A 22,249-nucleotide genomic window follows, 5' to 3' on the forward strand; every position below is an offset into this window, starting at 1 on the left:
AATTGCAATCCATTCTTGTTTGTTCAGTATCGAGGGGTTTCTTTTATCTTGTAATGAACTACTTCCATTAATCCCTTAATGTTAGAGCTATCAGCAGATTTACTGTAACTGAGTTGCAACCTTTGAGAATACCTGATTTAAAGAAAACTATTTTACTTAAAATTTCCTGAATTGGAAATTCTTTCAATCCTTTCTTTTAGTGTTGCACAGTGATCAGCATTCATATTAGAAATTATGGACTTTACAACCATGTTATAAATAACTCTTTTAATTTCCTGACGTTTTGATCTTCATATCCAGATCATCATCTGGAGCATATACAAATATACAGGACAAGCTGAGTTACGTTACTGTATGTAATGTAACTCAACTTGTCCTGTATATTTGTATATGCTCCAGATGATGATCTTAATATGAAGATCGAAACGGCGGGAAATTAAAAGTTATTTATAACATGGTTGTAAAGTCCATAATTTCTAATATGAAATTCTTTCAATATTTTACTGTTTTGCTTTAGTTGGTGAGAGAGAGAAAAAAAAAAAGATTTTTGTGTGAAAAGAAAATAAATTGTATCTGTTTCCATATATATATATATATATATATATATATATATATATATATATATATACACCGCATTTGCTGGCATATAAGATGCACTAGCCTATAAGACGCACCCCCTTTTTTGTACACATTTTTTAGGAAAAAAACTTTATCACCGAATGTTATAATGAATTTACAGTATTTCAAATATAAAGTAATAAGTAGGTCTACTTTCAACAAATACCTAAGCCCTGTTTCCATGTTGTAGCATTACCGACGTTTTTCAGCCATAATTTGCCAAGAAATGCAGAGAAAATTTAACGGCAGAAATTTATCACCGTTCACAACAACAGCAACAATTGGAAAGTTTAAATGAACAGGAACACAGCTGTGATTGTCGATGACGGTGCATTCACATCCACTGAACTCTATGTAACTGGAATGCTCTCACACACACACCGCAAGAAAGAAATCGCATAACTCAGAACAGAGAAAATTTCCAGAAATCAAAGTAAAAAAAAAACCAAGTATTGGCGTATAAGATGCACCCTGTTTTTCAGACCTATTTTCAAAGACAAAAAGTGCATCTTATACGCTGGCAAATACAGTGTGTGTGTGTGTGTGTGTGTGTGTGTGTGTTTATTGCCATCTTTCATTCTTCAGATCAGTGCAGTGGAACAAGATACTTTTAGTCTTTCCATTTCACAGAAAATAATTTGCAAATTAATTTTGCAAACACTTGCATTGAAAGTAATGTTAAATATTTATGAAAACATATGTTTTTCACATAATTATTATTATTATTACGGGTATCTCCATGGAGTCAGACTCATCGCGGGAGACCCAAACTAGCAAAACAATATCTGTCATATCTCTTCTTGAATTCATTTACAGACGAAGAGCTCACAACTAAGTCAGGCAATGAATTCCACTCATTCACCACCCTCCAGGCAAAAAACCTTGTTCTGACACCTTTGTTAACCACACTCTTCTTTAATTTCCAGAGATGACCTCTTGTTCTTCCATCACTATCACACAGCTGAAACATTTCCCCTGCATCAATCCTATAAAAACCTTTTAGTAATTTGAATGTTTCTATCATATCCCCTCTTCTTCGTCTATCAACCAATCTCTGCAATCCACAAGCTCCCAATCTATCAATGTAGGGAGCATTTTTTATATCACTCACCAACTTGGTCACTCTTCTCTGAACCTTCTCCACAGCCTCCTCATCTCCAAGGAATCCAGGTGACCAGACCTGAGCACAGTAATCCAAATGTGGAAGTATCAATGCTTTATAAAGGGGAATAATAACCTCTTTATCTCTGGATGTCAGTGTGTTCCTCAACAACCAAGTAATCCTATGTGCAATCTTGGACACCTTAGCAATGTGTCCTCTGAACTTCATCTCCCTATCTACCAATACCTCTAAGTCCCTAGCCTCATCAATCTCTTGGAGTACCTTTCCATCGATGTAGTACACAGCTGGTAATCTTTTAATCCCAAAATGCATGACTTTACACTTTTCCACATTGAACTGACATCCATTTTCTTTTGCTCATTTTACCAGCTTATTTAAATCCTCCTGCAAACTTTCAACATCAGCTTGATTTTTTATTGCACTACACAACTTTGCATCATCAGCAAACAACTGAATATCTCCCTTTAAGCCGTTTCCTATATCATTTATATACAAATTAAACAACATTGGCCCAAGCACAGAGCCCTGAGGCACACCACTGGTCACCTGCCTCATTCTGGACTCGGCTCCTCCATACACCACCTTATGGTATCTCTCCCTGAGCCATTCTCCTATCCATATCACCAATTTAATATCCATTCCCATCTGCTCCAATTTGCGTAACAGTGTTCTATGGGGTATCCTGTCAAAAGCCTTAGCAAAATCCAGAAGTACCACTGTGTAGCCAGTTCCTTTGTCCAACTCAGATGTTATTCTATTATGAATAGTTAATAGATTGCTAAGGCAGGATCTACCTTTAACAAAACCATGTTGGCCTCTATAGAGTATCATATCCTGATCCACCCATTCTTGAATTTTGTCTTTAACCAACTTTTCCAATACTTTTACCACTACTCCTGAGATGGTGATTGGTCTGTAATTCAATACCGCAGTTTTAGAGCCACCCTTATGCAAAGGAACCACTTTGCCTAACTTCCACTCCCTAGGGACCATACCAGAGTTCAAACTTGAATTAAATATCCAGGTAAGAGGGGTTGACAATTCATTTGCACATTCACGCAACACACGAGCTGATATTCCATCTAAGCCTACCGCAGTGTTTGCATTTAAGTTTTGCAATATATTTGGATATAATTTCAACAATCCTTTTTCTTTTCTTACAAAATTCTATGTTAAGCATCTAGCCTTGTATGTTGTTCCCAGCCATGAAAGGTTATTAGTAAACCTATAGTACATTTGTACAGTTGGGGGGGGAGGGGTGCACTTCTACAACCAGTATTTCTTTGCCATTCGTTTTATTCCACTGAGTACCATCTTTTATTTCTGAGTTTAGTATCAGTTGTTTAAGGAATAACAAACAACTGAACTTAATTTTTACAAATATGCAATTCCTCTTAAATTTTCTCTATATAAAAACATTTATTTGTCATAAAAACTAGTTTTTTTTTTTTCCTTATTCATATTCCTGAATGATATTGTTTCTGAAATAAGCCATTCCTTACTAGCTAATAATCCTCTGTCCATGCAGCAGATGGAAAGGTCATCAGTTGGTAATTAATGAGTCTGAGAAAGAAAAGAACACATCCTAGAGAGCACACTAAAGATCCCTAAGCAGTAGCTCACAACAGAAATGTTTCTTTTAATTGATTTGCTGATATTATCCTCAAGGGATGTACAGGATGTACTATGCACTACACGATATAAGTTTACATTATTGTTATTCTATCACCAATTTTCCTCCAAATTAGTCTATTACTTGTCAGCACTCCAATATTGTCATATCTAACATTTCATGCTTCTAAGGCTCTTCTGATTGAATCAGTTTACCTAGACCTTGGTCTTCATCTAGGTCTCTTTCCTGCTATCTTGGCATCAAACACTTGTTTTGTTTAGCCTTTCCTCACCTATTCTATTTAAATGGCCATATTACTTAGATCAGCCCTATTTAGACATTCTTGAATGTCTAGTTCCTTTCTATCTTGATTAGAAATTTGGATATTTATTTTGTATTTGTGTTTAATAAATGTATTTACATGTTTTGGGGAAAAACTTCAGGGAAAACATCACTTTCTTTCCCTAAAGTAGCTACATTTTTTTGTTATAATGGATGTAGGAAGTAGAAAGACATTTCCAAAACAGTTAAATTATGCTACATTCTTGTTGAAATATGTCAGCAACATCAATGGGAGAGAAAATGCCAATTACAGTAACACCTCATAAAACAATCGTCTCTTCTAGAGACGCGATATTGGAATTGAATTTTGTTTATGTACCACATCTTTAGAGCTTAAAGATCAAGAAATGACAAGCATGAGGTGCATTGTAATACATAGGGATGGTCACCTTGTTCTGACTAGGAATATCATCCTTACTTGTGATACACCCAGACCTTTGGTAAAAACAGGATATCTGAGCTGCTCTATTAGGCTAGAATTTCTAATCCACTATGATGCTTTTAATGTCAGAAATATGGGCATGCTCAATTGATACAAGCTAAACAAAGATAAGTCCTCAACCTCTTAGAAATCAGACAAATCTACAAAGCCAAAAGGAAAAAAATTCTTGCAGTGGAACTGTTGTTGATTGCACCAAAATATTAATAACAAGGTTCTGCAGAAATATAGTTCAGCAGTCTTTGTCTCTATAAGACATTCAGAATCCAGTGACTTTAAGGCATTTGACTTTTCTTTATAAAGAAAGAACTGCAGATGATCTGTTCTTAGCAGTCTCTAATTGTGGTGGGCAACCATACTCCTTTCTTGTGTGTCTAGCTTAATATTGCTCTGCTGGAAGTGGTAGTCATTTGCCTATCAATGGGGATTTCTTATTACTTATGTTCCATTTGTTTACTATTAGATTCTAAGTTAAATTATATTGCAACTATCTGAGTCCATATGTTTTGGTGTTTTTAATAGGCACAATAGTCTGTGGGGTAGTACCAACATGAATGGATGAGGCTGCATCATTGAGTACATTCTTGATAGTAAGAATGTCCCCTTCTTAATAATGGACACAATACATGCTTCCTTATTGCTATTTGTATTATCTAATAGATTCTACAATATGCTCTCCTGCTTGTGCTGCTGTTCATGCGGGTTGTCGAATAGAACAAATACAAAAGCAATTGTTTTCCTGTGATTTTTCCTTTCCCTATATCTTTACAGGGCCCATGTTCTTTTAAATGGATGCCTATGTGAAAAAACGACCAGGAATACTTTTACTGGAATACCTTTTTCTCATCTTGCAAAATTTAATGCCGAAATAGTCACCTAAATACCTATCGATGAAGTAGTGATGTATGTCAGAATGTATCATTCAGGCAGCAACAACTACAATTACAAAAAAAAATCTATTTCCACTCTATCCTTCAACAAGCAACCAGTTGATGAGCTAAGGTTTCCATGTCTTGATATCTAGGAATTTGTCTGGCAAGTACCATATACAACTGTTTAGCAATAATAATAAAAAAAAAAGTAATTACTAGTTTCATGCAATGTTTTCTTGTACTACTTAAGATCAAAAAACAAAGAATTAAAACAAGTATTCACAGAGAGATTTCTAAATTAATGACTATCATTACTCATTTCAACTTGAACAAGATGCTTAATATGATAACATGTTAGGATCATGGCTCATTGTTGCGATGTGCTGTATAACTTCTCATGGCCTAATTCATTACAGTAGCCTCCCCCCCTCCCACTTATCTGCAGAGGAGAAATTCCAAGACCCCCTCCCACCCCAGTGGATACCTGAAACCATGGATAGTACTGAACCCTATATATACTATGTTTTTTCCTATACATATGATAGTTTAATTTATAAATTAGGTAAAGAGATTAATAACTAATAATAGAACAATTATAACAATATATTGTAATAAAAGTTATGTGAATGTAATCTTAGCAATCCCAGCATGCAATTTTCCTTCCTTATGAAGTAAAGAACTTTCACCTTTTCAGTTAAAGGAAGCACTTTATGGCATCTCTTTGGCACATCCAGTCAGCAATCACTACTCTTTTACTTTGGGCCATTAAGTAAAATAAGAATTATGTACTTGAATACAAGCACTGCAATACCACAATTGATCTGATAACCTAGACAGCTATTAATGACTGATGGGTGGTAGCATATATATTACAGCATGTATATGCTGGACAAAGGGATGATTTATGTCCTGGTCAGGACAGAGTGAGATTTCATCATGCTGCTCAGAACAGCATGCAATTTAAAAAAACTTAAGAATTGTTTATTTCTGGTATTTTCCATTTAATATTTTCAGACCAGGATTGACCGTGAGTAACTGAAACCGCAAAAAATGAACCTGTGATTAAGGAGGAGATTACTGTAATGTGTAGGTCTTTTATATTAGCTGCATATAGTTCATTTAAGAAGAGACCTTTTTTTACATTTGGTTGAACATCGTATCGTTTTGCTCGATTCTTTAAATCTATTCGCATAATTGTTGAATTATGTGAATAGATATATTATGTGAATAGTCTGTTTGGCATTTTTGCGAGTTCCCAATGTGCTTAGTGTTTCTCTTTAGTGGTGTGAAATGTCAGTCGTGATTTGTGTGCCCATTTTTTCGTCTCCTGTAAAAAAAAAAAAAAAAAAAAAGAACATGACATGTTCTTTTTTACAGATTTCTCGATATTGATCCATCTGTCCCATATAAATGCCACAAATCCAATACTGGAAACTGAATACAGCTATTTCAAAGAAATGAAGAATTATGTTAACACTAATAGCCTTAGTACTAAAGGAAGAGAAAACTGGATGTTGTGTTAGATCTGAATTTGATAGTTTGTATCCAAGATGCCATTTAATGTAGAAATATGTGGTTGTATTCTTATATATATATTGAAGTGTAAGGATATCATCTTTCTGCAGAAATGTAAACTTCTCATGTAGTATGTGTGTATTTGTATGAAAAAAAGTAAGTTGTAAGGTATTAAATAATTGCTTTTATATCTTTATAGCCGCAATCAACTTTCAACAATCCCTCCTTCATTATGTCAGCTTCCATTGCAGGTATTAATTTTGGGAAACAACAAGTTAGTCTCTCTGCCAGAAGAGATAGGTCACATGCAATGTCTCATGGATTTGGTGAGTATATTCTTTTCTTTTAGGAATTGTATCACGATCATATAACTTTAATATTTTTCTTTTTCTCTGTATTCTAAATGCTAATTAAGATATTCAAATATAGCATCTTGACTATTGCTGTGGCTGATATGTTGGTATATCATTGTTTAACATGTAATTTTTTTTTTCTGAAAGAGAAAATTTAAGATAAAAGCAAGTACTAATGCTAGCATATTATACTTGACAAATTATTCTCATTCATGTCAGTCAAATATGATACATACTCTCTAACTGGGGGTGGGGTGGGAACCTTTGCATATTTAATGCTATCATTAAATATGAGTGGCTCTGGTTCTAGAATGAGTCATGCAGGGTGATCAGAATTAAAGTATCCCTGTTTAAGGCCATGTGTAGCACCACCCAGTGATCCAAATACTGGAAAAAACTTTGCAGGAATACATTGTGTGTGTCACATGGAAGTGATATCTGAGGGGGAAAAAATAGTTCAAAAATTCACCACCAGGTACCATTGTATGATGTACTGAATGTAGATGTAGTAATTTTTCTGTGTGTGTAAGAAGGAGAAAAGCAACACAAGCATAAATAACACAATTTTATTCACTTCATTATGTATTCATTGGCTGTACTGTTCAATGTGCTTCTTCTTCCCAGTATGTCACAAATTCCATCCTTTGTGCAGGGTGTTCAATGGCATAATGCAGCAGATCAGGACTGATGTTGCATTCTGTCTTTCATTGCCAGCAAGTTATCAGGATGATCTCGATAAACCCTATCTTTGAGAAATCCCCAGAGTAAGAAGTTGTGGGGATGGGGGGGGGAGGGTTCAAATCAGTTGAACGAGGTGGCCATGCAGTGGGAAATGCACAACTGATTACTCTGGGCTCCATGAAATCTTCTCAAAGAACATTCTGTACAGATTGACTGATGTATGGAGGGACCCATTCTGCATGAAAATAACTGAATCCATGCATAGGCACCTGCTGTAGCTGTGATACAACAAAATTGTTTATCATATTGCAATACTTTTTGGCAGTAACTGAGCAGGTCACAGGACCTGACTGGCAAATGTCCTCAAAGAGTAATCAACAAATTCCTTTGTAGCTGTGACACAGCTACAAAGGAATTTGTTGGATTGCATGCAGGTTTTTATATAGCGCATACCAATTGTGGGTAGTTACAGATCCATTCAGGTGAAAGTGAGCCTTATCTTCCCACAAAATCATCCACGGCCATGCATCGTCCAACTCCACTTGAGCAAGAAGAATGTTAAAGCGAATATCAGTTGACTTTCCAAATTCTGCAGGCATAATTCCTGTGTCAGAGTTGTCTTGAATGGGGAGAGATGTAGCATTTTCCAGACAGTTGTTTAAGGCATGTCCATGTGTCTTGATACAGCACATGCACTGTTATTCATGGCTTGCTCCACAACAGCAGTAGCAACTTCATTCACTTGTTGTGAACCTATTGATTTGCCAACTCTGCCAGGTCTTACTCCCACCAATTCCATTTCTTCAAAGTGATTAATTGCAGAGTACATGGTGATGATAGTGGACCTCGTTGACATTTGTTCAGGCGACAAAATTCATGGAGTGCAGCACAGCATTGAAGTTGTATAGGTAATACAACTTCATGAGCAAATCATGTTGGGACAAGATTAGTGCCATTATTGTGGGTGATATTAACAACCAGCATAAAAGGGAAAATCATGTGTCCATCTTTTAAAACTATCCTGGTACCTGCCAAGTTGTGTGATATGCAAATTCATGCATTTGATATTTACAATGCCCCTGGTGATGATGGATTTTGGAACTACTCCCCAGATATCATTTCCACATGATGCATAATGTATTCCTGTAAAGTTTCACAGCAGTTGGATCACTGGATGGCATTTCACAAGGTCTTAAACAGGGATACTTTAATTTTGATCACCCTGTATATGATTTCTTATCTTGTTCTTACTAATAGCTTCATTTTTAATCATTTTGCTACAGATTCCTTCTGTTTACTCTCATAATTTTTCTAAAACCTTCTTTGCTTGCCAGCCTTTACCGAACTTCCGTTATATCCATCTCAACCCTCAGATTCAGAGCCGGCTCTACCGACGTTGCAAGACGTGCATTTGCACAGGGCGGCAAGTTTTTTTGGGGTGGCAAAATTGGCATAAACTATATGAAAAATAAGGTGGAAGGGACGGCAAAATATGCTACTGCACAGGACAGCAAAATTCCTAGGGGCGGCCCTGCTCAGATTCATATGTTGAAATTAGTTGAACATTGTATTGTATACTCTAGCTTGGTTTATTTTGCTTTCTCTTTGTTTACATGTAAAGTTATTCAGCTGGCTTCTTGCTGTACCAAATTTACTTGCTCTTGTCTGTTTCAATTTTAAATTTGTCTGCTTCACTAAAACTTGTGTGTAAATAGATAAAATGCTACATGTTCTGTAGATTAATAAGAATTAAGTTGATGTTTTTCTGTTTATTTTCATAATTGGTCTTTATTGCTGATTTTGATCAGTTATTTAATTTCGCTAAAGATTACTGAAGACTTCAGCTGGTTATTTTAAGAGAACTAAGAGAGCTGCATAGAGGGGCTAGTTTTTAATGTGCTTATGTCCTATATGAATATCACTTACCTTTATTTATATAGCATATGGGTAAAAATACAAAAAATTAATGAACAAAAGAGATTGACGGTTCAGTTAACAAATCAGTGGCACGATATGGGAAAAATGCACATTCCTGAAGCCTCAGGAACCCCTTTCTGTGGGACAGTATCACTGATATGATGCATAGTCTGCACAACAACAGCAACACATGCAAAAAAGGTGACAGTGAAATTCCCCACAGATGTAATAAGTGGGCACAGCTGCCTTGTCTGGTCCTAAACTGTTTAGCTGTCTCCCGAGGTGTCAATGTAGATTGAATCCTTTTTTTGTGATTTGATAGTTGGATTTCTAATCAGGTGCTTGTTTGTAGTTTTTTTAAAATCATCTCCACTAGTCCTTGGGACCATCGTCTGGTATTTTCACAATCCAGATGAGAAATCTGGAAGTAAGGCAGTGAGTTGGAGCAATATCTTGATATATATATATATATATATATATAGGAAGGTACATGTTATTTCTGATTTTATTTATTTATTTGATGATAGCTTCTTCTCTTCTGAAGCATAGAGGAGTGATATGCAGAAACCATGGAGGTGAGACCAATAGATCAATGGGAAACCAAAGTACCAGAGATGGTTCTCATTTTTATGCTATGTCCATGAGAGTTGTGTGGTGACTTCAGCTCCAGAGTGAACAATACTCTGCCACTGTGAAGACCACAGCCAGGGCTGCTGTTCTAAGAGGCGAGACATTACAACCTTAAGTTGTGTCTGTGAGCTTGTTTGTTGTTGTTCCTTGCAGATATCTTTAACTTAGTTTTTTCCCAAATGGTTTTGGTATGTTACACTTTAGTCAAGTGTGACACCAGGCTAACAAGGGTTACTTTTCATGGATGTCCTGTTGCATAAGTTTATTTTTAGTTTTCTATGAGCCTCGTGGTTATTTAGATGAAAAGCTGAAACAACAGTTTTGCTAAGGTTAGATAGTCCCCTGGCTTTCAAAGTAATTTTGCAGTGAGCTCAGATCTTTGTTCAGTGTTTCCTCAAGGCTTTAGAAGATACTATCTTGGGTGACAATTGCTATGTCATCAGTATAGATAAACTTTCGATTAGTTGTTGGAGGGATCTCATTTGTGTGCAGGTTGAATAGAGCTGAAGCGAGGACAGATTTTTGTAATAATCCATCCCAGGATAAATGTTCTGCTTTTTTGTGAATTTAAATGGACTTTTATTTTCCTGTTGAAGAGCATTTGTTTTAGTAACTTTAGTTTTGTGGCAATTTATTATTTTGGCTGTTTTATTCAGTAAATCTTTCTTCCATATGGTGTCATAAGCTGATGTTAGGTCTATGAAGACGGTACCTTTTTGGTATCCAGCTTCTATGTGGGTCATGAGAGTCAGGACCTGGTCGCAGCAGCTTCTGTCAGATCTAAACCCAGCCTGTTCACTGGGTAAGATAGCTTCTATTTTGAAGAAATTCTAGAGAGGATCTTTTCAAAAAGTTTGTAAGGAATGCAGAGCAATTCTATAGGGCATTAGATTTATTAGGGTCATCAGTTGACTTATTGTGTTTTGGCAAGGCCATTCTTTGATTCATGCTGAAGTTTCTGGAGTCATTTATTATTGAGAAGAAGAAATTAGATAGCCAAGGTATTGCTCTTAGGCCAAGATGAGTAAGAAAGTCTGGATTAATGCCATCAAGAGTAGGAGCAATACCTATTTCACTTAGTTTTGAGGGCTGCATCAATTTCATCTAGAGTTGGATTGGAATTTGCCATTGATATAGGACTTGACTAGAAAACTTTTTTTTGTAAAGAGGATGGAACTCTTTTTTTGGTATCTGGGAATTTTGGGTTCAGTTGCTAGTATTTTTGCAATACTGTGAGGGTTTACTTTTTCTTTAGTTCTGTTTGGATTGTTGGTGTCCCAGTTGACAGAACAGTGACCAAGCCTTGCAACTTGATCTAGTCAAGTCCATGTTTTTCATTTCTTCATGTCAGCAAGTTCTTCTATTCTAATCCAAGGGGGCTTAAGAGGGCAGGAGCATTGTCTGGATGGTTCTGTTATTCATACTCTGCCAGAAGAATGCTACTTTCAGTTGACCAGCATGGTGTGCAGATTTTTTTTCTGAATCCTCTCAGAATGTTACTTGCCAGATGCTTAATGCAATCTGTAAGGAGGCATAATGTATAATGATGTATGTTTCTTCCTTACAAAGATTTAACATCAAAACATCATCAAGCACTTCATTTCTAACTGCTGATTTGCAACTTGTGTCAATTATATTCCATTGTTGTAAAAGTTCTGTTTACATTGTATTAATTTAGTATTTTGAACAGTTTCTCTTGTTACCTCATCATACTCCTTTTCAAAGGTTAAGCATAGAAATCCTTATATTCCCATGATTGCATAACTACTTTTAAAGATAAAAACATGGTCTTTTCTATTTGGCTAAAGCACTTATTTGTTCTTTACCAATTTTCTTTCAATTTTTTTTCTTCTTTTTTAGTTAGCCTTTTCTCAAGTATGTTTACAGAAATTTTTCTGAAATACATTAAAAAAATTGTTCTATAATTTTTATGTACAGTTTTATTTCTCCTTTTCTAAATTTGATGCAGTGAACCACTTCTGTATTGTTTGTTTCTCATCTAATAATTTTTCAAATTACTCTAATATATCTATTAGAACAGCTAGAATATCCTATTATTTTATCAACTTTATATTTTTGATTCCTTTTGTACTCCTTACATTTTGAAGATTTCTTAAGTTGCCTTAGCATTAAATATCTTCATATTCTTTTCAAAGTCTTCTTGTGACATTTTGTTTATTTACTTTTACATATTATAACGTAGTTTAACATTTTTCTCAAAAGCCTCTAAGAGTACATTGCTGCTCTAAGCCAGTAACTTTTTATATATATATATATATCTTTTTCTCTTCATGGACTGTAATCTTTATACACCTACTAAGTTCTTATTTTTCTATTGATGCATACAACCATTGTTTGTTTTTTCATCTGAGTCAATTTTTTTGTTCAGGTTTTGCCACTCTCACTGTAAGGTTTAGTTCCTGTTTTCAAACAACTTTCTTCAGTAATTATTATACGAGGGTGGTCTGAAAAGTTCTTGGCCTCGACCGTAGATGGAAACACTATCGGCAAGATTTTATTTTGTCTAAGCTGGTACATCTGTCATAAGCATCCATGAGAAATTGCAAGTCATTCTATCAAGTAGTTTTTTTAATATATAGCTGTGTGAAGCAAAAGTGTTGTTTGTATCCCTTGAAATGGATAAAATTGAGTATCGTGCGGTTATAAAATTCTTTGTAAAAGAAGGCTTAACGGCAAAAGAAATTCATTCAAAATTCATAAAGGTTTACGGGCATTCTGCTCCTTCATTTTTGACAATTAAGAAATGGACTACAGAATTTAAATGTGGCACGTACCAGCCTTGAGATGATCCACGTGAAGGATGTCCAGAAAGTGTAACGACACCAGAAATCATTGATCAAGGTGCAGTATTGGATGACCGGCGAGTCAAAGTGCGTGAAATTGCTTAGACTATAGGCATTTCAAAAGAACATGTAGGATATATTTTGCATGAAGAATTGCAAATGAAAACGTTTTGTGCAAGATGGGTGCCACTTTTGCTCACAGCAGATCAAAAACGCACTCGCATGAAAATCTGTGCACAGTGCTTTGAGTGCTTTTTAACAAGAATAAAACTGATTTTGTGTGTAGATTTATTACTATGGATGAGACTTGGATTCACCATTACACATCAGAATCAAAACAGTGGACAGAAGCCGGTTGTTCAGCACCAAAGAAGTCAAAGTCTGTTCGACCAGCAGGAAAGGTCATGGCATCGGTGTTTTGGGGCTAAAGGAATTTTGTTTATTAATCATTTTGAAAAGGGTAACACAATAACAGGGGAATATTATTCCATCTTTTAACCAGACTAGATGAAAAATTTGTGAGAAAGACTGTTTGCAGAAGAAAAAAAAATCATCTTTCATCAGGACAATGCACCTGCCCACAAAGGTGTATTGGCAATGGGAAAACTTAAGGGATCTGTACTATGAATTGTTGGGACATCACCCTATTCCTCAGATTTGGCTCCCTCTGACTTCTATCTCTTCCCAAAACTAAAACTCTTCCTAGCTGGTCAGCGTTTTTCTTCGAATCAAGAGGTGATTGCAGCTGTAGAGGAGTAGTTTGCAGATCTTACTGAGAGCCATTACAGGGATGGGATAATGGTGCTGGAGCATCATTGGAATAAATGTATTAGTCTTAAGAGAGATTATGTCAAAAAATAAAAATAATTTTGAAATTATAAATTCGTTTTTTCATAGTTAGGTTGCACTTTTCAGACCACCCTCGTATATTTATATCTACAGTTCAACATCATGGATTTAGTCTACTTTAACCTTTTTCAAAACCTTAGGTAGTGGTCACTTTGTATTTCAAATTTCTATATATTCTGTTTCTTGGACCATTCTGAATCCATTATTGTCAGCAATAATAAAATCAGTAAGATTATCTTGTTTTTTTTATTTTACACATTGATATGCTGGTGCATGTTATTACAGAAAATTTTGCTTCAGGAATACATCTATTTCCTTGGAAACTCTCTTATATTGCTATTAGGTCTCCAAAAAGAATCCTTGTTTTCCTTTCCATCAGTTTTCTCTGCATTCCCCTACTTCTGCAATAATCTTCTATGGTGCAAAATCATGGTTCATTATGAAATGTGTCCCCAACACTACTTGAAACTGAAACTTTCATTCAAGAAGTGTATTTTCCTGTTTTGCTTTTTATTCTTTTCCTAGAAGTCTTGCACCTGAAGAAAAAAATTTACTGATGTATATCCTCATTGAGTGTACCAGATATTAGAACATTTAAGACAATATTTTGTTACTGATATTTTGATACTTTCTCCCTAAATTGGTCTGTTTGTGAGGAGTTGATTTCATCAGTTCTTTAAAAGCATTTTGCTGACACTCCAAATGACACACACTACCTGTTAACACGTTGACCTCCGTATGAATCAATTACGATTCACATATTTTCAATGCATTGCGTGAATCATATTTGTTTTTCATAAAGATTTTTCTTTCAGGCCGCGTAGTTCACCGTGATTCATATCTAAATGAAATGCATATGGTAATAGAAATGTGCGGCCTGGTAAACAGGTTTATATAGTTAGTGCGGTAGAATTTCAACTACATGTACAACAGGTGGCCTATTATAGGGGTTTTATTTTTACCTGATTTAGGCCAATTTCTAATGTTGAATAAAACAATATCAATAGTGCTAAATATTTATTTATAATATATGTCATTATAAATGTGTCAAATCATAAATTTTTCTTCTAAAAAATCGAAAAACTAATAAACAAAAAATGACAAACAATAGACAAATAGATATGAAAAAATAATTAGGTGAAATTATTACTAAACAATTACAAACTACAGTTATGCACAATAGTAAAACAGCGAACACAGTCAAATTTTTTGCACTGAACACATTTCCACCGTGTTTGTGGCCTTAGATGTTGCATATTTTCTATTATGTTCTTCGGTTAACTTTTTGTAGCAAGATGTACATCTTCTCCTATTACTTTGGTGTAATTCCTAATAACTCTTTTGTTATTAGGAATTTTTTCTCTGAATTCTGTGATGCTAATGTTTTTATCAGTAACTCGCTTATATACTATAAAAGCGTTCACCACAGCAGAACCTAAAAGAATTTCAACTGCGAGTTTTCGGTACTATTTCACACTTCTTCGAAGACAAGAAGCATAGGCTTTTACCTGATCAGATAGATCAATAAAAACTTTTGCTTTTGTTATAGTTTATAATAGCTTCCGACTTTTGCACTTCATTACCATTTCTTGCTGTAAGAGATTTCATTTTGTTTGTGTGTTTTGTTGATAACATAAGCACTTCACATTTATCGCACCATTTTATTACCACCACCACCCCTGTGTCACTTTCTTTACCAATTATTTCACCCTTTTTCAATTTCTTCTGGGTAGCATCTTATGGAATTCCCTTTCGATTTTTTCTCAAAGTGCCTACAAGGTGTGTTTGTCTATTCAAAAGTTTGTGTGCTAATTCAATACTGGTATAATAATTATCTACATATATTGTGCGTCCATGGTCAAGTAGATTCTCACAAAGTCCCATAACAATTGAATTTGGAACACTATTAGTGGTATTGGTCTTTTCTGCACTGCAGTATATCTTGAAATCATATGTATATCCATCTTCAATACACAATTTGAATAGTTTATGCCAAATTTGTGTTGTTTATTCTTGATTTACTGACAAAAGGCAAGACTACCTCGGAAAGGAACTAAAGTTTCATCTACGCAAATATTACTCAAAGGCGTCATTATTTTCTGGAAATTTTTTCTTATATGATTTATGATGGGTGTAAAGTCTTTCAGAAGTATTTCCACCCTCGTTTGTCTGTGAAGTGTCAGTTACTGAGAAGAAGATGATCGAACCGATTCCTTGACATAACTTGTCAAGGAATTATTCGACCAATAACACTTTAATTTTGGCATCTGCACTAAACTGAACCAAATTTGCAGACCCAAAAATATCTTCATTTCATTGGGATTTGTGTTTTTCCACTTTCTTATTCTTGCTTTTGGTAAAATTGTCTTACTGAGTTTTTGAAGAGTGTATCCGTTAGTTTCTTGCACCATTAGGTACAGCAGTCCTTCATCAACAAACATAAATAAGAAGTCTACAGGCTGTTTATCGTGCATTTCTTCAGTAACATTTTGTTTTATTCCAAAATTATTATCCACAAACTGAAAATGTTTTAGATTATCACCTGTAATTTCATTCCATTGTTGGTCGGTTGAATTCACATTTCTAAGTATTTCATCTGAGGAAGAATCATTAGTCAAATGCAGATTTCTTATAACATCATCAATTGTTTGTTCTACAGAATGAGCAGCAGTAAACTGAGATGTACTAGGAGCGAAAACTTCGGTATTACCGGTTGTGGATACTTTTATTCTCTTTCTAGCAATGAGAGAATCAGAATCTGAAGACATAGAACTAAGATCACTTCCGTTGTAACTTTTCGACGAATATTCATATGTTTCGTCATCAGATAGAACTTTATTTATCAAGTGACATTGCTCTTTTTCGTAGTCTCCTGTATTAGGGCAATTTATAACAGTATTTATCACTATAACAAATTTATTCCACCAGACAAAACACTGAACGCATATAGCTGTTCGTATGCATCATAGATATGCAAGTTTGACCTTGTGCGAATCGCGTGTGCACCGCTTGACCCAGTCAGTAAAAAAAAAAAAATCATCTCAGGCCGCACAGTGCACACGTGATTTGCACTCAAAATCTATTTAGCTGCATTGGGGGGGGGGGGGGGAGATCATAAAATATGATTATTTTATGTTACTTTCAGCAAATTGTAAAACAAAAAGAAGTTGGCCTGGGATCACAGAATTTTTTGACATTATGGTATGCCCTTTCAAATGAGCATACCTCTAGCACATACATTTTATTTCTAGAGCATACACTTGGTTAAAGGATTAAACAAGACTATAATACAAATCCTGGAACACATACCAACTCTATTTGAATAGAGTTCAAGATTGGTATTATTATTAACAAAAGAAACATCAATGGGAAAGAAATGGAACTAGCAGAACTGGTTAAGTATCAGATTGACATAGTAGGTGTGACTGAAACAAAGAAGAACAAAACAGGAAGAAGCACAAAATATTATATTCAGGCAACAATAATCAGAGAAAAGGAGTAGCTGTAGTATTCAACAGTAAATGCGAGGATCATCTTCTTGAATGGCAGGCAATATCAAGTAATAATGTGGACAAATATCAGAATGGAGAACAGGACAATGAGACCTTTGTGCCTATGGTCCCACAGAAGGTTCTATTAAGGAAGAAATGGTGGACTTTTTCAAGGCATTACAGAAGTCAACTGACATAATGAAAAAGGAAAAGTTGGTCCTTGTTGGAGATCGAAACAACAGAATAGGAAATGATTGCCAGATATACAAAAATGTTTAGAGAAAATTTGGAGAAAAGTGCAAAGCTAATAATAATGGCAAATATCTGTTGGATTTCTGCTCAGGACATGGACTGGTATATTACTAACGCAATGTTCTAATATAAAAATGTGCACAAATTCACATGGAGAAAAGATGCAGAAAATTAAAAAGTCTCATTGACTGTTATTGTAGATAACAATGTTTTCTGACTGGTTCAGGACCCAAGAATATACAGAGAATTTGAAATTGGAAGGGATCACTGTTTAGTCTTGAGCAGGATAAAATTAAATTTCATATTGAAAAGAAGAGTAAGGAAGTTTTAAAATGAACTAAAGTTGAGCAGCTTTCAGAGGTTAACTGTAGACTCAAATATGCAACCTTCACTGAAGAAAAATGAGATAGTTTGAAAACAGGAATCAACCCTTGGGGATTCAGTGGCAAACTCTGAAGAAAACATTGAATCAGCCAGAGAGGCATGTGGTGAGGTTGTTTGTAAAGATGGTGGACTCAAGAGGTTAAAGAGGCAGTGAATGAAAAGAAGGGAGCATATCAAAAGTTCCTGGCAAGTAAGTCAGCTTATGTTCTTAGAGAATACAGAGAAAAAAATAAAGCAAAGCTGTGTTTAAAATAGCTAAACAAAAGTCATGGGAAGACTTTGAAAAGAATATGAAGATATTTAATACCGAAAGTCTGGTCAGAGTGTTGAATTTCAGATGTTTGGAGTAGAGCTCTCTTAGTATCTATAAAAAGGGAAATAAAACTGATTAGAGATAGAATTACTGAATGTTCCTGGTAAGATTTATATAAGTATTCTTGAGAAATAACTAAGAAAGATTGTGGAAAGGAAGTGTGGCAAAGAACAAGCTGGATACAAATCAAATAGAGGTTGTCAGGATCTGTAATTAAGTTTCGTAGATGTGGAAGAGGCATATGACAAGGTGCCAAGAGGATATTCAAAATGCTTCAATTATATGGTATAAATGGGACATTATGTAAAGCAATTATTTGTCTTTAAGTTGTAAGTCAGCAGTTAGAACTGAAGAAAGATTGTGTGATGTTAAATATCAGATGTGAGATTAGAATGCATTATATGGATTACATTATGAAAGAAAGTGGTATTAAGCCTGATATTAAAATTAAAGATGTTACTCTTAGCTCTACTTTATGCAGCTATTATACTTCTGTACATATCCAGTAGAAGTATTCAGGGTTCTACTAACTAAATTGAATAACTGCTGTGATAAATTTGGCATTGAAAATCAACAATAAGAAGGCAAATATCCTGATTGGAGAACCTATAGAACAAGTGAAATATTTCAGCTACTGAAGCATACTTTTTTAACTTATGGATCTGAGAGCTGGATTAGAAAAAAATCACTTCTCCAAAGACTGGAGACTACTGATATGAGCATTCTGAGAAAGATTAGAGCAGTGAACAAGTGGCATCAATGACAGTATCATATTAAAAATGAGGATATTAGGAAAGAACTTGACATTGTTAGCATTCGGGAATGTGTTAAGAGCTAATCTCAGGTGGTACATCATTTAAATAGAATGAGAGAGGAAAGAGTAGGAAAAAAGTGTTCTCTGTCTGTCTGGCCAGAAAACGACCCAGAGGAAAATCAAGATCTAGGTGGATTGATACTGAGAAAACCAACATATGAGAAATGAGAGGGGGGGGGAAGGCTGAAAAGTTCTGATAAATACCTAGAACAAAAATGATATTAAAACAACTGATATAACCCCAAGTAAGAACATCTTAAAACCCTTTAAGCACCATGTTTCATCAAATTGTATGAATTTGTTCTTTTTTGTTATAGGATATATAAGAATTCGAAGACACAGAAGTGTGGGCTGTCATCAAGTTTCACATGCTGCAAGAAAAGTCCAACTGAGATTCACCAAAGTTTGTGTGAGACTTTAGGGGACTGTGCCCCAGCTTATCCAACAGTTGCTAGATCGGTGGCCAAGTTTAAAATTGGGCATCCTAAGACAACAGATGCCCCCCCCCCCAGGTCAGGAAGACCTTCCACAGCAATCGCACCTGAAAACATTGATGCAGTGCATGCCATGATCCTTGATGATAGGAGTCATTATCCACTAACATCTGAACATGCAGAAGCTCTCAGCATACTGGATCTCCAAATGTTTGAATGCTGACCAAAAGAGAGAAAGTGTGCTGTCATCTCAAGGGATTTTGGGTCATTTTGAGAAAACAGGTGCAAATATTTTGGCTCATATTGTGACTTCATGAAACATGGGTTCATTACTATGACCCATAGACCAAACAACAGTCAATGGAGTGGAGATGCAAATGTTCTCCATGGCTAAAGAAGTTCCAAACCCAAAAGTCAGCATGGAAATTCTTGCCATTGTCTTTGGGGGATATGGATGGTGTAATCCATACCAACTACCTCAAAAAAAGGTGAAACTGTTACAGCAGCAGCCTCCATTTTAGCATTTCATTCTAAATTCCATTACTTCCAGATGATTTCCTATTTCTCAAGTTTGAGATGACTGGTTGTATTAAATTGTTATTTCAGTTTCATCTGTGTTTTCTGGATAGTATTCCAGATATTTTTCTTTCTTCACCTTCATGTAGTTTTGTAAAATTGTTTTCCCAATTTTCATTTTCTGACTGGTATATTTATGTATTCACAAATATCCTTTCTTGGATTTTGAATCATTCTCCATACTTGCTTCTGTGCTCTGAAGGTTTATTAAAATGCAATTTTTTTTTTTTTTTTTTGGTTTGTTTCCGATAGTGCTTTTATTTCTTCAGTATACTTGGGGGGGGGGGGGGGGGGTCTATCTTGTTTTTGTATTTTGCAATTTGTTTCTGTCCCAGTACTTCATATGCTGCTGCTTTAATGTTCATTTTGAATTTTTCTCAGTGAGAATCTATCTTCTTCATTATTGATAATATATTTTTTTTAAATTGCTCTTTTTATCTGTTTTGGTGAAATGTTCTTATACTATATTTTACTGTCTGTATTAATTCAACCCTAAATTTATTTTGCTTTTTGTTGGAATCTAACTTTTTCCATCAATAGTCCATGATCACTTCAAATGTCTGCAGATGCTAGAACTCTAATACCAGTATTTCATCTAGGTTTACTGTTCTGTTTGTCATTATATAATATATCATAGATATTTGTCCTCTGTTATTTCTTCATGTTATTTTGTGGTGACTTTAATGATTAAAGAAAGTATTGTTTATTCTAAATCTAGGCTGAAGGATATACATCCGTTTCTGCATTGATAATTAAACCTTGTTATCCTTGAGGTTTAATTATCTAAAATGACATTGAAAGTATTTAGTTCTATTCATTATTGAAACAAAGATTTCAGAGAAATATGTAAATCATTACTTACAAAGCAGCACATTAAATGTTCAAGTCTTTCAGGACCAGAAAGACTTATGAAGTAATACAAAGTTTTTAGGTATTAAAATGACTTTATTAGGTATCTATTTAGCATAAAACATCATCATCATTATGTAGGAAAAAATCGTAGGTTTTATAGAATTTCATGTGTCCCAATGGACGTAAAGGGTTGTAAATAAATTAAAATTACTAACATTTATGTATTGGCTTCAACTAAATTTTACTAAACATAACAGTACATAAATCAACAAAAACAACAATGGATGTAAAAAAAGATACCCTATAATCGTAAATAAATAAAAAAATTATCGAAATACACCTCACAACCTAAGCCTTCAATGGCTTTTGTAAGCTCCAGCACTACCGATTTGCCTAATGCGTATTCAGTTTCTGATGATTTTTTTCCTGTGTAGATTGAATTCAGACAAATAGCCCATTTTAGCGTTAGTTCTGCACCACATTTTGAAACCCCATCTTATAGGTTTATTTCTGATATCTGTTTCATAATATTGTGCCCCTTGAATTTTACCATATGCTCGTCAATGGATTGTGTTTTGGTGTTATTCAATGTTTTTTGAAAAGAACTGTTCAGATGCTCCATTACAGGCCTGATTTTATATGCTCTGTCATAGTTAGCACTTTTTCTATCTGGTTGGTCTTCATTGTTGCAAAAGTGTAAGTTTTTGTGGATATTTTCAAACCTATTTCTAGGCATTACATTTGCAATGTAGGGAACACCCATAACTGGATCAATAGACCAGTAATCTCTCAATGATGGCAAAACATAACCCATCACCAAATTCATACTGAGATAGGCTTTCATTTCATCATCATCGACTGTGTATTGTATTCCATTCTGCTCAGCACACCATATAGATTCAACTTTTATTTTTCTAACTAAATCTTCGAAGTTAGTAGTCAAATAAAAAATAAAAAATTTCAATGGGAGTTGATAAAGAATCTTCATTTCTGTCTCTGCAAATCTGAACTTCTCCGAAGATATAATCAACATCAGGAAAGCTATTTGGTATGTATGTATTTTTTTTCCAATATGAATATAGGGACACTTACTTGCGGTCTGTTTTCTGTTTTAAGGTTCTGTTGCTGATAATTCCAACATGTTTTGTGCCGGGTCTTCAGTTTCAACCATAGAAACACCTGCATCCACATCCTGAGTTATAAATACCTGGTCTTCCTCGTAGAGTTCTAGCACATCTTCATCATCGCTATTTTCTGCTACTAAACTGCAAAATTTCGTTATCTTTTCAGTTCAAACTGCTTACACCCTTTTCTTGACATGTCTGTAATGATAAAAGGACAAATAAAATACAAAAGTGGGTAAAATAAATTTAAAAAA

The 22,249-nt window shown here is 34.8% G+C and overlaps 1 protein-coding gene across 5 annotated transcripts in view; it reads left to right on the plus strand.

Annotated features, from left to right (window-relative positions):
• The window catches only part of Lrch (Leucine-rich-repeats and calponin homology domain protein), a 454,905-nt gene that overhangs the window by 110,521 nt on the left and 322,135 nt on the right, over nucleotides 1–22,249 (plus strand). For all 5 annotated transcript variants that reach the window (XM_090411096.1, XM_090411095.1, XM_090411098.1 and 2 more), the window contains exon 3: nucleotides 6,721–6,847. In XM_090411096.1, coding sequence (XP_090267222.1) covers nucleotides 6,721–6,847 — 127 coding nt within the window. The remainder of the gene's footprint in view (nucleotides 1–6,720; nucleotides 6,848–22,249) is intronic.

The sequence above is a fragment of the Typopeltis vanoorti genome, chromosome 21 (genome assembly GCF_054136105.1).
Source record: "Typopeltis vanoorti isolate ZY-2024b chromosome 21, IOZ_Tvanoo_1.0, whole genome shotgun sequence".
NCBI classification, from domain to species: domain Eukaryota; kingdom Metazoa; phylum Arthropoda; class Arachnida; order Uropygi; family Thelyphonidae; genus Typopeltis; species Typopeltis vanoorti.